General features: G+C 37.0%; 3 protein-coding genes across 4 annotated transcripts; 1 reads left to right on the top strand and 2 right to left on the bottom strand.

Moving 5' to 3' along the window:
• Positions 1 to 1,249: 1,249 nt before the first annotated feature.
• Positions 1,250 to 5,716, bottom strand: LOC117406065 (protein MIX23). 2 transcript variants are annotated; one of them, XM_059028396.1, is made up of 6 exons: positions 5,627 to 5,716; positions 5,047 to 5,142; positions 3,857 to 3,982; positions 2,556 to 2,702; positions 2,378 to 2,437; positions 1,250 to 2,202 (listed from the first exon to the last, which is right to left on the bottom strand). In XM_059028396.1, the coding sequence occupies exons 2-6, from the start codon at positions 5,095 to 5,097 to the stop codon at positions 2,152 to 2,154; spliced, it is 435 nt and encodes a 144-aa protein (XP_058884379.1). In that variant the 5' UTR covers positions 5,098 to 5,142; positions 5,627 to 5,716; the 3' UTR covers positions 1,250 to 2,151. The 2 variants fall into 2 exon arrangements, with proteins under 2 accessions (XP_058884379.1, XP_058884380.1); XM_059028397.1 differs by lacking the exon at positions 5,627 to 5,716 and adding an exon at positions 5,411 to 5,542.
• Positions 5,717 to 5,740: 24 nt separating this feature from the next.
• LOC117406064 (protein FAM162B) lies at positions 5,741 to 11,225 on the top strand. Its single transcript, XM_034009790.3, has 5 exons — positions 5,741 to 5,878; positions 7,469 to 7,612; positions 9,114 to 9,222; positions 9,505 to 9,613; positions 9,968 to 11,225. Exons 1-5 carry the CDS (start codon positions 5,821 to 5,823, stop codon positions 10,076 to 10,078), a joined length of 531 nt encoding a protein of 176 aa, XP_033865681.3. The 5' UTR covers positions 5,741 to 5,820; the 3' UTR covers positions 10,079 to 11,225.
• A 1,415-nt stretch (positions 11,226 to 12,640) lies between these two features.
• LOC117972748 (cystatin-B-like) lies at positions 12,641 to 14,857 on the bottom strand. Its single transcript, XM_034922769.2, has 3 exons — positions 14,694 to 14,857; positions 13,330 to 13,431; positions 12,641 to 12,888 (listed from the first exon to the last, which is right to left on the bottom strand). The coding sequence occupies exons 1-3, from the start codon at positions 14,763 to 14,765 to the stop codon at positions 12,760 to 12,762; spliced, it is 303 nt and encodes a 100-aa protein (XP_034778660.2). The 5' UTR covers positions 14,766 to 14,857; the 3' UTR covers positions 12,641 to 12,759.
• Positions 14,858 to 15,231: the final 374 nt, after the last annotated feature.

Here is a 15,231-nt window from a genome sequence, read left to right as displayed (position 1 = left end):
TGTTATTAATTACTGTGTGGCACAGATATCACAACAGTGTAAAAGACATTGACTTACCATGCATTGCAGAAACAATGCAGTATTAAGATCTGAAACCAAGTTCACTCTGTAATATGGAACTCCAGACACTAGATGGCAGAAAAGCAGTGAAACTGTTACGTTTCTTTCACAACCATCTGGAAAAAATGGCACGAATACCAAGTTTTATTTAATCAATCCTTCAGAAACAAACTTAAATGCAGCCTGTGGCAAAGTGGTTTGTAGTGCTCCGGTGTACAGGTGATTCAAGGTGCTCCAGACAAAGGACAAACACAAAGTTCACAGGTCAGGTTCCTTAATATCACTGACGAGGGTTTTTAAATAATAAGGCTGGCTCTACCCAGCAATGGGTATTGCCAGCGCCAAAAACAAGGGGTTGCAGTCCCGAAATAATAATTCAAACACAAAACACGTAACACAGTCACAAACAACACGTCTCCGGACTGTGTGCTCTGGTGCAGGTGCGGTGCTCTTGAGTGATGGTGCTTTTGTGCGTTCAGGTCCGGGCTGGCTTCTGGCTGCAGCTCGCGTATCATCCGTCTGGCGAGGACAAACACAACCGTTTTTATCAGTGGAACACTGTTTCATTCACTTTTCCCGTCCTTGATTCCTCCCATTAACCACAACAAAGGAACCGATTATAGCGTCTCGTCCCCCTAAAGTACCCTAAGCCCCGCCCCCTCCGATAGCAAGTTCAATCACGTCTCCTCCAATTCAAAACTTCGCTCACCGTACTAGGGCGATGGCTCCAGATACCGTATCTTCTTGAATGGCCGGCTTCCGACTGCCCTCGGAATGAACTGCTCAACCATTCAGGACGAGGCCCGCAGTTCCTGTTGTACAGTGCCCTCACCGGTTGAGAGGGAGATTGTTGATTCGGATTCATTCGCTCTTCGTCACACAGCCGCATTGAACAGGTTCCATTGTTTCCGAAAGAATACAAATGATAAATGTCTGTTTTTAAACCAATTCAAACGTCAGCCAACCAGGTGGACTGAAAATCGGATGGTAACATTCGATCGCACTTGGAACCAGCGGCCAAACAAACAAATAAAGCATTGGAAATCCTCAATTACTTCTGTGAAGAATGTGCATATAAAGTGTTGACAACTGGGTGAGCAGTTATAGAGAGATAGGGATGCACTACACGTTCTGACCTATCATGGAAGGATACACATCTCAAAGGAAGATCATTAGCATTCCTTCAAAAGAGGTCAACGTTTACTACAATTTTAAGGAAATCAGTTTTAATTTCAGTTTGCAGGATTTTATAAAAATGTAAAGCGAAAAATGAAAAACAGCCACCACTCAACTGTGTTTATTCCATATCCCCCATTCAGACACGTTGGAAATACAGTTAAAATGAGCAAAGCCAATCAGATGCCAGATTTCCATTTTAACCCGTAACTGCTGTCCACGGGTCCTGTGGACCCAGAGCCCTTTTCAAATGCCCACTTTTTTTAGTGGTTAGGAGTTACGGGTTAAAAAGTCAATGGCAAGAGCTCCCAATGCATTCCTCTAGGGAGTACAGTACATTACACTTTTGTTATTTACAGTTTGTGAAACACATAGTCCCAGAGATAAGCAGCTCATTCTGCAGTGGCACAAGGAATGCTTCATTCATTTGGTTGATGGATGCTTCTGCATCCAAGACTTAAAAAATGACTGATGATTCATAGGGAACACGGTCAATGTATTTTTGCAACTTCCCTGAAGAAACAAGCCAGGAAACCACCATATAACCCATATGGACAACACTGTCTCTACAGACATATCATTAATTGCATTCACTTCTCAGCAGCAAACAGGATGTGCCTGATTTTGTTGATCTATTTTATTAAAAAGAGGGCTTGAGAAGATGCCCAAAGGTACATTTCCTCATTGAAAACCATCTGCCAATACTTTCACATGGACACAGAATGGAATAACAAAGTTGCTGTTCAAAACTTATTTCATTGTTATAAAATCTGAATTTGACTTGTGGTGGTAAAATAATTTATCTTGAGGAGATGAATACTGTCTATTAGATGACCATGGTCCACTGCGCAATAACTTGATTCCACGTTATGTCATTTGCTGGTACAATCGGCTGCAGCCTCTTTAACCCTTCGGTCACTGGCTCTTTGGGGGTTTATAGTGAACCCGGCAGCGCTCGTTAAACACCTATATAAAAAAAATTACAAAAACTCATTTTAAAACTATTTCAAATTTCAGGTCAGATTTACTAAACATGCATATGGTATTTATCTAAAATCAAAATAATAAAAATATGCTTTCTTTAAAGGCTCGTTTATAAGTCGTTTAATTTTAGTTTTGTGGCATTTCTGTGTTCTCTTACCTTTATACTTCTATCATTGACCACCTCTTCAACATTCAGTTCTGACTGCAGAAGCTTTACCTGATAAGATAAAAACAAAATTTGAACATTTGCATTTCACGACGTGCACTATTATATAACTTAAGAGCAAGAACGTGGTCAAACATGTTGTGGTTTCGGTGGTTAAATCACAGATTACCTTGGTTTGCTCTTTCCTGAGTTGCTTTATTAGTGTTAAATTGTCAGCGTCCTTCTCCCTTTCCCCTCGCAGTTGGCTTACTACACAAGACGTCTGGGCTATACAAGTTTTAATGGCTTTATCTCGACTGCTGTGAGCCTCCATTAACTACAAAGAAAAAAATCATTAGTCATTTTACTGTCATTTATACAGTGAAACTGGAATCTAACAAAGTATGGAAAATATTCCTTATTAAATCTGGTTTTACTACAATATTATTTATTTATTTATTTATGAGCAGACACCCTTATCCAGGGCGACTTACAGTTGCTACAAAATATCACAATTCAAAGTACCACATTACAAAACATCACATTACAGAATATCACATTAGAGATAAGACCAGTTTTAAAGCACAGTCAAATCAGTAGAAAATAAGATCAAATTCAAATAAGAGCAAAATAAAGAATGCAGTAAATAATTACATTTAAGAGCAAATTCAACTAAGAGCAGTTAAACCTATAGTAAAAATATTTGCTTTGTCAGAGTAAATTCCATTAAGAGCACGTAGTAAGTATGATAAATGGATTAAGAATGATTTCAAATAAGAGCATGAATAAGGATACCTATAAGAGTAAAATCAAGTACAAGATACAGGAAATGGTTATAATTAAGAGCAGTAGTAGAATACAGCAAAGTATGGACCAGTTCAGTGCAAGTATACCTTGCATTATGGATGATAACTGAGTGATCATTATGGATGATCACTCCGTTTTAAGGACAGTAAACATGATATTTTTAAGTGTTACTTGCACTAATATCTTCCCTTTTGACAGAATATATGTGCGTGCTAGCTCCACCAGGCAACAACATATGACACCTGCAGAAAATGCAGATCTGACTTTCCCTTTAAGACTCTTGATCACTAGTTGCATGTGTTTATTCAAATCTAAAACAAAGTACACTTACAACATTTGGGGGCGAAGCAGGGGAGAATTAGAAAACATTGGAACATAGACCTAGTAAATACTGTAGATACAGGTACGAAAAGCCCCAAAAACGTTTGCTTCAATATGCATTTTAAATTAGCATACATTTCTAGCAGTTTATAAAGCACTAACTTAATATTCTGAATGAAGAGGTATTTACTAAAGGGACAGTAAAGGCAATATAGCACATGCTGCATTGCTTGGTTTAACATCAATTTGTGACAAGTAATTAGTTGCTTTGACAAATGCAATTGAAGTAAGTTTTGAACTACAGTGATTATCCAAAATATTAATTGTTTAGCGATTTGAGAATCAAGCAGTTCACATACTTACAGAGTCATGAAGTTGTTTACATGTTTCAGTAGCATCAACCTTCCCTTCAAATGAAACGGTGGGAAGTGTGGTGTTTAATTTATGGATTATTCGGTCATCTATGGTTCGCATCAGCCTGAGTGTTTCCTGAATCAAAAATCATAAGATAAAGTTAAAACAGTCTATTCAGGCAGAACTTAGAAACCAATATACGAAAGTGCACGACTAATTTCCTTGACCAGATGTCACATATTTTGAGGCAAGTACGCAACCTAGAACATATTTTCATTCATAATTTATGTTCTAAAACAGCTGCATTGTTTTTTTAAGGGGGTGGCAAACTGCAAATGATCAAAGGGCATAGTGTCATGTCATGTACTGCAAGATGTGATATATCACAGTATTATTTTCTGGCGTGTCAAAGTCTGCTTGCTCTGGATTACTGGAGTAGATTTTGCAGTCTGCTGTCGTGTGAACACATACAAACTACTGTAGCACTTGGTAAGATTGCCACCCCTGAGGTACAAAAAATCGAGACATCTCAACTGAATGGCGGTTTAAAGTTTAAACTCTAGAAATCCTATAGGCAGTCAATATGTTGCAGTGATAATATTACTATTGACAACCAATTCATATTTTGCGTCTATTGCTCTTTCTTATTTGATTTCTATAACTTGAGCACAATGATGGCATTGCGGTGTTGCTGTATTATAATCTACAGGCTATGGAAGCATAACATTAAAAACGGGATAAGATTAAAAACCAGGATCAAGTTGTGGTGTCCCTGGAAGACATCGATCCAGGGAAACTTGTGACAGGTGAACGCTACATGTACTGTAGGTATGGTTTATTCAATTTTGCAATTCAAATTTAAAAGTTACGTATCAAAAGTTTCAACTAAAAAATAAAAATGCTGCATGGATTTGTTGTTATGCAAGCGTAATTATGTAATGCGAGATGCATTTTAACATTCAATTTCACGTAATAGTTACAAAACAACACGTAGCTACACGTGTGATCACGCAGACCCGTTAACTAAACAGGTAGTTTAACTTTGCAGAAAGGGTCAATGGAATTACAAGTTCAGTAACATAATGTAATCAAATGAATTATTCAGAATATTGCGCATCATGTTAGCAACATGTAATTATAAGAAGACTGTGCGCTGTTTTCAGCGCCGTGGTTTTCACTAATAATTGTGTATTTTTTACCTGAAACTCCGAGAAGTCCTCACAGTTAAAACTCGTACTGGGCGCCGCCATATTAAATGAACCAGGGTCCTTACAACTCAGTACAGTAGTGTAGGGCTAGCAAAGGAAAAGCCTAGGTAAACGTTTTAGAATCCCATAACACAAACATTAATAATAATAATAATAATAATAATAATAATAATAATAATAATAATAATAATAATAATAATAATAACTTATGCATTCTGTAATGAAGGGTTATTTATTTTAATAATACCGAATATAATGGACATTTGTCTAATAATCATAATAATAACAATAAAACCTAGCGATATCTGAATCATGTGTTTGTTTGTTTTTTAATCACAACTTTATGGTGTTGTACCTGAGATTTTTTTAAATCGCCATTGCTACACCCCTTTACAAGTCTGTTGGCTATTTTCGCTGCTCTCAATTTTTTTTTTTTAAAGTCTCTGAAGGTTAAAGCAGCTAGTAGGTTCTGTCTTTCTTGGCAGGACTGAATCTCTTTCCTCTTTGAGCTCCACTAATTACACACTTAATAGGGCGCTCTATGCCTGGTAAAATCTGGTACTATATGTACCTGTGACACCCATGAGGTATGTTTTATGGGGACTCTCACTCAGGCACTTCTTAGTCACTGCTTTCCATTTCCCTTATCGCAGGGTCACGGTTCACACTCGTCTCCGCGTCTCTGACTTTAAAACCAGAATCATTCACAACAAGGATCCGTGATTATTGGACCGTTTAAGAGTATTTTAAAATATAGCTGCCAACATGTTTTTTAATCAAATTAACGGAGTTCGCAGTCTTAGTCTTTTCCGGAGTTTTGCTGGTAAGTACAGTACACTAGTACTCGTCGTGTAGTAATAATGTACGCACTTTATTTCTCGTTTCCAAGTTTAATTTAATAAGAGTACAAGTGTTAACTGTTTACTAATAATTAGTTAGTTTTTTTTTTATCACTATGTCCCTATTCTTGAGCAGACACTGTTCAATTGGAAAAGTGTTTGATTGTGAAACAAGTTTCAGTTTTGTCGCCCGTAACTTGATTGACTTATTCTGTTTCATGATAGTGAATGTAATGGCAGCTCCTTGTTTTTAATACAAACCGAACACAGCGAGTGAAGTTAAATGGATTTCATTAAAACGTAATTAAGTGGTAACTATTATTTGCAACAAGGTTATAACATTTTTTGCAATGAGTCATTTTAAATCCGCTGTTCCGGGAAAAAAAAAAAAAAAAGATATTGCGTTTACTGCGCATGCGCGATTTCCTGGCGTGAGGGTTTTTTTCTATATTAACTTTAATCGTTGTGTCTCGCGGGTTTGTTTTAAATTGGTTACCATATGTAAAATGTAAAATATAGCAAACTGTTTCAAACTGTGTTAATTGTTGTCAGAATCTCTATTAAAATCTGCCTTTTTTTTTTTTTTTTTTTTTTACATTATAATTGAAACAGGAGAAAAAACAAGTGATTTCACAATTAACGCTTTCCCAAGAGTTTAGTTAAAAAACAGTCGGCTCAATATAACGTTAAAGTGACATCACGTGACCAAAAATAAAAACTGAAAAAAGAGCCCAACTAATATAATCCGGTGGTTAAAGAAAAGGGCTTGTAACGAGGAGGTCCCCGGTTCAAACCCCACTGACTCACTGTGTGACCCTGAGCAAGTCACTTAACCTCCTTGTGCTCCAAAGTTTAGGGTGAGATGTCGTTGTAAGTGACTCAGCAGCTGATGCGTAGTTCACACACCCTAGTTTCTGTAAGTCGCCTTGGATAAACAAATAAAATGGTTATGCCCTAATAATACAGTGCTATGAACACGGTTTATATATTCTGCACTCTTAAGGGTAGTTCATTCACTACAGGGTGGTCCGTCAGCCCCATTGAGACTCGTGTGTTTCTGTGTTGCTTTGATCTCCCTATGAGATATTCAGATACAAACAAGCCCCGTTTAAAATTTGCTACGAATCATATGCCAGGTTAGGGGACTACACTGTATACGACCTAGGAACCTGTTAAAAACCTGTTAATTGCAATATGATATTTCCTAACTTTTACTTTATTTTCAATGTATGCATTTTTTCAAAACCAATCAATAATAATGAGAAAGCGTCTTCGAATTGAATTAGATAACTGCTCTGAACACTTTGTCTGCTTTTTTCTTTGCTGATCATAGCTGGGGAATTTTTTTCTTGGGTCAAGCTATGCAATTACAATAAGGAAGATTAAATAGTATTCCTTTCTGAATGTACGTTAGATCTTTTCATCTGCAATCGACAACACAGTGAAGGAAAAAACGGCTAGTTTTATTTTAATTTTTTTAATACAATCGGAGCAGAGCGTACCTGGTATTAAAAAGCAACATTTGAATAGGCCTATATAGGGTTAACACTCAAATAGGTGTGTTTGTTTTACAGGACAATTTTTAAGACGCCCCGCAGGAATTAAGACTGACAGTGCAGTGGCACAGAGTGCCCAGAGGAGGTTCTGCAGCAAGCCTGCAAGCGCTGAAACAGGATCCCAGCCACAGGCAGTGCAAGGGACTGGAGGGGTTGCAGCAAGTACGTACAGCATGCATGTGTTCATGAACAGGTTTTCAAAATCTCATTAGCCTAACAGGATGTTGTGCTGATGTTGTTATGGTTTTCCGGACTTTTATTTTTTACTTTGAAAAGGTATAAAGTAAGTGTTTCAACACGTTGCATCTTGCCTAACAATTAATAGGACCCCACCTGATGCCCATATAAAACTATGTGGGGTCAGGGGAAATACAAGAGTTGAACTGGCAGCACAGGATAATGATATTGAGAAAACAAATTGTCAACAGCAAAACAAAAAGGAGGATGAATGTTATTATGCAATGAGAGAAACTTAAAAAAAAAAAGAGAAAGTGGTCATTGTCCTTATTGTTATGCTTGTGTATGATCAGCATCATAACTGGGATTCCATAAATCCATGTTAAATTGCAACCCCATAACTTTATATGTTATTTGGGTAAAATGGCATCATTCTGCAATAGAGTGGGTCTATTAATGAACCACAATTAAGAGATCTGCAGTAACAGATTTGTATGCAATACCAATCTAACATGATATTGTATCCTTCTGGGCCACTGCTTGTTATGTAATTCCTGAAGCAGCCTGTTGAGAAATCCAGTTGAGGATCGCTGGAATTAAGAATTGGTGTAAAACTCCCAAGAAGAGTGAGCGCTTATATGGGATAAAAACAGACAAGGACTTAAGCAAAAAACAACACATTCCTCTTTTATGCTTGGCTTAAACAAATAAACACATTTTAGGTAGTTTCTATTTTTTTAAATATTTTGTAGTATTTTGAGGATAGATTCAGGGCTTTTGCATACCGACTGATTGACATCAGTATAAACTCCACCCCTCTGCACAAGAGCAGTTGTAGGGTTTCCCATAGTGGTTCTGCATGGACATCGCTTTTAATGGTCAGAGTGTAGCTTGGTCAGCATGCTAAAAATCAAGACCTTTGAAATGGAAACCTGTATGTTAAAGTGAATCATTATTGATTTTTTATTTGTTTTTTGAATTGCACACATCTCCCACACAGATATCAAAAAAGAGCCTGTGGTTTAATCCACTTTCAGCAGGCTAACTACGACACCAAAAGACAATTGAAATGCAGTGTAATATATTGTAGGTTGGTGGTATTAAGATCTATTGTGTATGGCTTATTATCCAAATGTCTGATTGGTGAGAAATTCCTTTTTTTCTGTCAACTTGTTGTTTTCACAAAGAACAGTGTTCCACAGCTATGGAGGATGACAACACTCGGATAGCTTTCTTTAAATGTTAATTGTTTGCATGTGCATCTTTTCTGAGTATGGTTCAGACGTGTGCAGTGTGTGGAAATGTGGTCAAGTCTAAACTTCCTGGCACACCAGCTTAATAAGATTGGTGAATTTAGAGGCTTTGTGAGAAGCATGCCCAAAGGGGACTTTTTCATGTTTGCAGTATGTTTCTGCACTTGCTGTTTTCCACTTGCTGCATGAGAACAGACAGATAATAGATATCTCCTGTGTTTTGTTTCCTGAAGCTCGTTCTAGCTTTAAGGTTCCTGGATACAGACCTTCAGATTTTGATAAGAAGCTCCTCATTTGGACAGGCCGCTTCAAGAGAAAAGAAGATATACCAGAGCAGGTTTCGTAAGTAACGTTTATTACAGCGGTGTAACAATGCACAACTTTCAAAGGCTGGAATAAATGCAGGTTATTATTGCATTCATGATTTCAGTGCAGTACATCTTACTTTAAATGCAGTGCAATTTGCTATTGTCTTAATTCATTCATCTTGGGAGTAGTATTTTATAGTAGCAAGTTCATTGAACAAATGGAATCTCAAGGTCGGCAGAAATATCTTGCATAACATTTGGCTGTTGCAGTTTGTGTAAAGCTCAATATAATTTTTTTTTATCATCTGTTTTTTAGATTTGAAATGATTGATGCAGCTAGGAATAAGGTTAGAGTGAAGGCCTGCTACGGAATGATCATCCTGTCAATTGTAGCCTGCATTGGAATGGTCGTTCTGGGAAAAGAAGTGAGTTCCCTATATCATGACATCAATTGCTAGATGTACCTCAGTGTTCATCATAATCCATGACTGTAATTTCATCTTTTAAGTAAGTTGAGTACTTGCCTGTTGGAAAATGCCAGTATGGGTAAGTGATCTACTAGAAAATAATAATATCTTCTACAGTGTCCAGTCCACACATGACTTTCAGTCAGTTTACATACTACAAGGTTGAGTTGAACAGGAATACAAGTAAAATAAGTGCACAGACTACTCGCTGATCAGCTGGTAACAGGACCAAAAGAAGTATGACGTTTGTGACTTGCAGGAGAGAAGATTGGTTTGTCTAATAAAAAAATAATCTGCATCTTGTCATTGCAGGCAGCTGGTCGGCATGAAAATCTGACAGCCCAGAACATGGAGAAGAAAGCACGCTATAGAGAAGAGTCTCGAAAAGAGAGAGAGGCTGCTGCCATTGATAAAGCCCAGTAAAAAAAAAACAAAAAAACACGTTCTTTTTTTTTTGTTTTACTTTTTTTTTCAGAAATACAATTCTATATCTATAAACAAGAAGGGTGGCCAAATCATCGTATTTGATTCATTTTGGCTTAGGGTGCTGTACACTAGACACCATATTACTACTAAGAGGATAACCAGCTGGCATTGAGACCAGAGCAGCAGGCAGATGCCAGTATCTGCGGCCATTCCCTGCCTGTTTCCTGTGCAGAAGAGTAAGCAAGCATAAATGCAGGACATTTCCAACTTCCTCTCAATCTCTGCGATTTAGTCTCTGGTGTACAGTTCCTACAGTTCTCCATGCTAAGATCTCCTGAGTCCATGTAAACATGAAAGCATAGTGTTATAATGGAGATTCTTGCATCTATCCACCATGTGTAGTATTGCAGAAAGTCCAGCAGGGATGCAGATAAATCCAGCAGGCACCACTGTTAAAGCTGATGTATTGTCTTGTTTGTGTCGTCAGTGCTTTTCCTCTGTTTTGCCCAGGTTAACTTATGCTGTAATAATACACCCAAACAATACTTGCATTTGCATAACATTGTACACTTGTTTGTCTCAGAAAACACCAATACTCTGTTTTTGCCTTTTCCAGATACTGTAGCAAAGCTTGTACCACAGCTTACGTGTCAGACCTGTTTTGCAGTAAATGCAGAACATTACTTCAACATATAAAAACATTCAGTCCTTGAAATGATTACCATCAGTGCTGGGGATCTACTACAGAGATGGACAGAAATGTGGATGCAGTGAGCAGTATATTCTATGTACCATGTATGTATGGTGACATGTGAATGGATTGCTCTTGATTGTATGATCAAGATCTAACAATGAGGATGGGTATTTATTATATGCACTTTAATATATATATATTTTGAATTTACTCGGTTAAATTAGAGTGCTGTTCCAGTGCTGCTTTTAAATGTAATGCTTAAATAAAAAAAAGGTACAAAAAAAAAATAACTTGCCTAAATGAACTCGTATTATGTTATTTTTTGAAATTCTTCAAATAAATGTAATAAAACAACAACAAAAACTTGTATGTTATTTTCCTGCATTCTCACGGTAGAAATGTTGTATGTTTATTAGTGCTCGGACAAATATCTGAATATTTTTTGACATGTATTTGGATACAAAAATCAGATGATGTATTTGCTAGAAATGGCAAAAATATCTTTCACTTAATTACCTTCTCGCCAGAATTTGCGCAACAGTTTGCCAAAAATGGCAAATGAAAAAGCGTTCCATGTTATATGCGAGCTTTATATATATATAAACAAAATCAACATAGTAGCTCTTGAGCCTCTAGTTAAAAGTTTTAGACAGCAAAAAGTGACCTCACTGGAAAGCTATCTGGAACAGTCTCATCGGACAGAAAAAAAGGCAAGCACATCATTGTGAAATGCCTCGCTTAAACAGTATGCAACTTCCTGAAAAAGTTGTGTAGTGATTTTTATATAGACTTTCTGTTACGTGGAATGTAATAAACAAGAACCAAAACTGCGAGTTTCTTTCCCCTTCACTTTACGACGCCATTTCCACGTTTGTTTTATTTGAAGTGTTTAAAGTTAAACTTCAGTTTTAATTTTCTCGTTCAGCTACAAAAAAAAAGTAAACCTCATGTTATTATTTTATGAAAACATGTCGATGGCCACTGTTCACTGTGAAGAAACGGCAATGGCAAGGAATGAAGAAAAAGAAATAAAATGCGTTGTCAACTTTATGTACTATTTATTTCGGGAATAAACAAAACAACGTTTAACCTGAACTGCTATTTGGCATCCTTTGTTTTGTAGTTACTTCACAGGGGTAAAGTAGGTCCTACACAACTTATTCTATGGAAAAAAATGACGTTTCAATATCCAACATGTACTACTATTATGGCTTCCGGTAGACTTTTGAGATATCATTTTTTAGTTTCTTTGATTACATGATGTTAAATAAAATATCTAAACATGTAGAGGGCTAGTCTTAAACTCAGTGGTGCCTGATTAACAAGAATCTTGAAACCAGCCGTTAACGATGGAATTTACGCAAATAGAAGTTTGGTTTCACACATGTCAGAACAGGTTTGTGGCAGGGTTCAAGGATTTGCAGCTTAATCAAAAACTCCCAACAAAAAGCATTACTGTTAATACAGCCAGAAAGGTGCTCATCTGCTAAATTAAACATGGTATTTTATCACCAGGTATTTTTATTACGTTTCCCTACAATCAAAATTCAAAAACAATGTTGGCTGCAGGTTGGTTTATGCCATCTTATTTAAATTAGTTGATAAATTTCTGGCTCCATGAATTTACTCATCAAAGCAGGACCCAGATATGTGGTTTTGAAATATAAATGGATTGCCAATGAAATGTGAAGGGACACAAAAGTGCGATCTGCAGAAATTAATGATAGCATGAATTATTAGTACATGGTTGTATTTCATCCATTGGTATATTATTTTTGGATTGCTACATCTCCATGGAAATCAGTAAGAATAAATGCGATTATGTCCGATATTTAAACCGTCTTGGAAAGAAACACACACAAATGTATCAGAAAACAGATTTTATTCAGAAGACAAGCTTTAACCATCTCACACCCTACACTGGTACAATGTATACAACCGCAATATCTCTTCGGCTTAGGCATTCTCTGGTCCTGATTTAGAGTTAGAAATATGCAATCTCGTCATGCTGAGTCTTGGAGGTCTGCACACTGTGTAAGCTCAGTGGTTTGTTTTCATGAGGAAGAGGCCGGTGAACACGGAGGTGCAAATACTCATCTGCTCCAACATGGACCTGGAACGCAAATAGAACAAAGTGAACCCCACAAATGAACATGGGATTCGAGACTGGTGGGTAGGAGCGAGCAAAAACAGCTTGGAGATTATCAGCAAGCACAAAGTGGTTGAAGCAAAAGGGAACATTCTGGTGAGGTTTTTAATCAATGGAAAAGTAGTAATTATCTACTCTCAAATGCTGAATTAGAAAAATGACTTTTTGCATTGACTTTAAGGTGTTCTATATAGTCTGGAAAACCTAAAGCAAACTGACAGGAAAGTTGCTAGTCCACAGAGCAATTACCACTTTCAGCACAAGCAGCCCCAGACGAGGCTTCAGGTATTTCTACTCAGGAAGTGAATGAAAAGGGACTTGATAAAGTTATTGTGCTGGCAAAGGGTAAGAATCTGAAAATGGCCCCTTTAAGGTAATAGGTGAGAATAACAGGTTTCGTTTTACCTTTATGAAGTAGTTTGTACCTGCCACTACCTGAGTCTTGAACTCCTTGGCAGTGAATACATCAAAAGACTTGGCAGCATGTTCTTCTGCCTTAGGCTTTACCTGAACACACACACACACACACAAAAAGGAACGGCTGTAACGTCATGGAAAAATACAAATGCAGTACCTACTGGACAAGTGAACCACAATGTGCCCACCATGACACACAGAGGTTGAAAAACTACAAAGAAACCTTTAAAGCACCAAATTAAATTTCAGCACAATTGGATAAGCAGCTCTCAATATGCAAAACACACAATATACACATGGACGTAGGTACCAACAAAAACATATATAAAATGTGTTTAATCATAGTCCAAAATATGCCTTTTGCACTGTATTCACAAAGCCTGGTGCATTTACTTCCATGCTAATTTTGTGCTTTTTGAAATTTATTTTTGTTTACGACTGTATGTCGCCCTGGATAAGGGCGTCTGCTAAGAAATAAATAATAATAATAATAATAATAATAATAATACTTTATGAATATTCTTCCTATATCTACTCCGGATAAAAAGCCCTACATTTAAAACCGAGCATTTAAGATCTGACAAACTATTCTAAAACCTCAAAGCTGCCACACCCAATTATTAAATCCAGTAATACATTTGCATTGCACAAGTTGAAGCTTTAAATAATGGAAAATGAAAACTACAGAAGCAACCGTTTTTTGTGTCATCAACAACGCTGTGATAATGACTCATACACGCCTCTCTTGTGATTAATAAAACCTAAACACGGTCATGTGATCCTTATGATTCAATCACCCGTGAACCGGAAAGAATTGAATAAATTAGAAATACTTTTCGACTGGAAGTTTGTCAAATAATTTTGCCAAGTTTTACAAAATATTCTACCATTGAGGTTTTTTTTTTTTTTGTAGTTGTTATGGGTGACTGCACTACTGTAAAACATTTATACTGACAAACAGACAGAGAGCGTCCTAAATTCAGAGAGAATCTGAAAATCTTATTAAAATACAGGCACAGCTAAACATACACACTCGAGCAACACTATTCTGATACATCTGCCAACAGTTTCTCTTTCTCTCTCTCTCTCTCTCTCTCTCTCTCTCTCTCTCTCTCTCTCTCTCTCTCTCTCTCTCTCTCTCTAATACGTTATGGTAGAATGTATAACAAATAACAAAGCTTTAAGGGATTCTGGAACAAACCCCGTCTCGGACCATCATAAACATGTGAAAAGTGTTCTGCACCAGACCATTTTGTTGAACCTCCCTCAAAAACACCCTCGTGACTTTCCAAATAATGTCGAATGAAAAAAATATAGAGTTCTTCACTAGATCGTGCTGTACATTTGCTTACCTCGTTACATATCTGCTGCACTTCATCGGTGGCTGGTTTAGATTCACTGGTTCCTCCACACATCATCGGCATCTTGATCACTGAAACGTAGACTTGTTGCAGAAAGCAGAAACAGTCGCACAATGCTTCTTACACTGTAACTTCAGTATTTGTGGCAGTGAGCTGTCACGTGACTGCAGCAGTCTCAGCAGTCACATGTTAAAGGTTCTGCTGATTAGATCAGAACGCACCCATTTTCTAATCTAGGACAAAATACAAACCTACTAGAAAATAAATAGAATTGGTGTAAAGCATTATGTTAAAAAAATACATTTCTTCTTGTAGTTCATGATGACGCTTTAAGCCTATTGCAATACTATACCAGTTGAAAGGGGAAAATGAACTTACTAAATATTACCTTTACGTAATCATACTTGTTTGTTCTACACCTGCGGACAAAGTTTTGCATCACCTAGAAATTTAGGATTGATACATAATTATCCCACAGAAAAGGATTGCTGAGGAGGATATTAATGTAGAGCAAATGCATTTGTGTGGG

The sequence above is a fragment of the Acipenser ruthenus genome, chromosome 8 (assembly GCF_902713425.1).
Source record: "Acipenser ruthenus chromosome 8, fAciRut3.2 maternal haplotype, whole genome shotgun sequence".
In the NCBI taxonomy this organism is placed as follows: domain Eukaryota; kingdom Metazoa; phylum Chordata; class Actinopteri; order Acipenseriformes; family Acipenseridae; genus Acipenser; species Acipenser ruthenus.
Note: the sequence above shows the minus strand (reverse complement) of the source record. Positions and strands in the feature narration are given on the sequence as shown.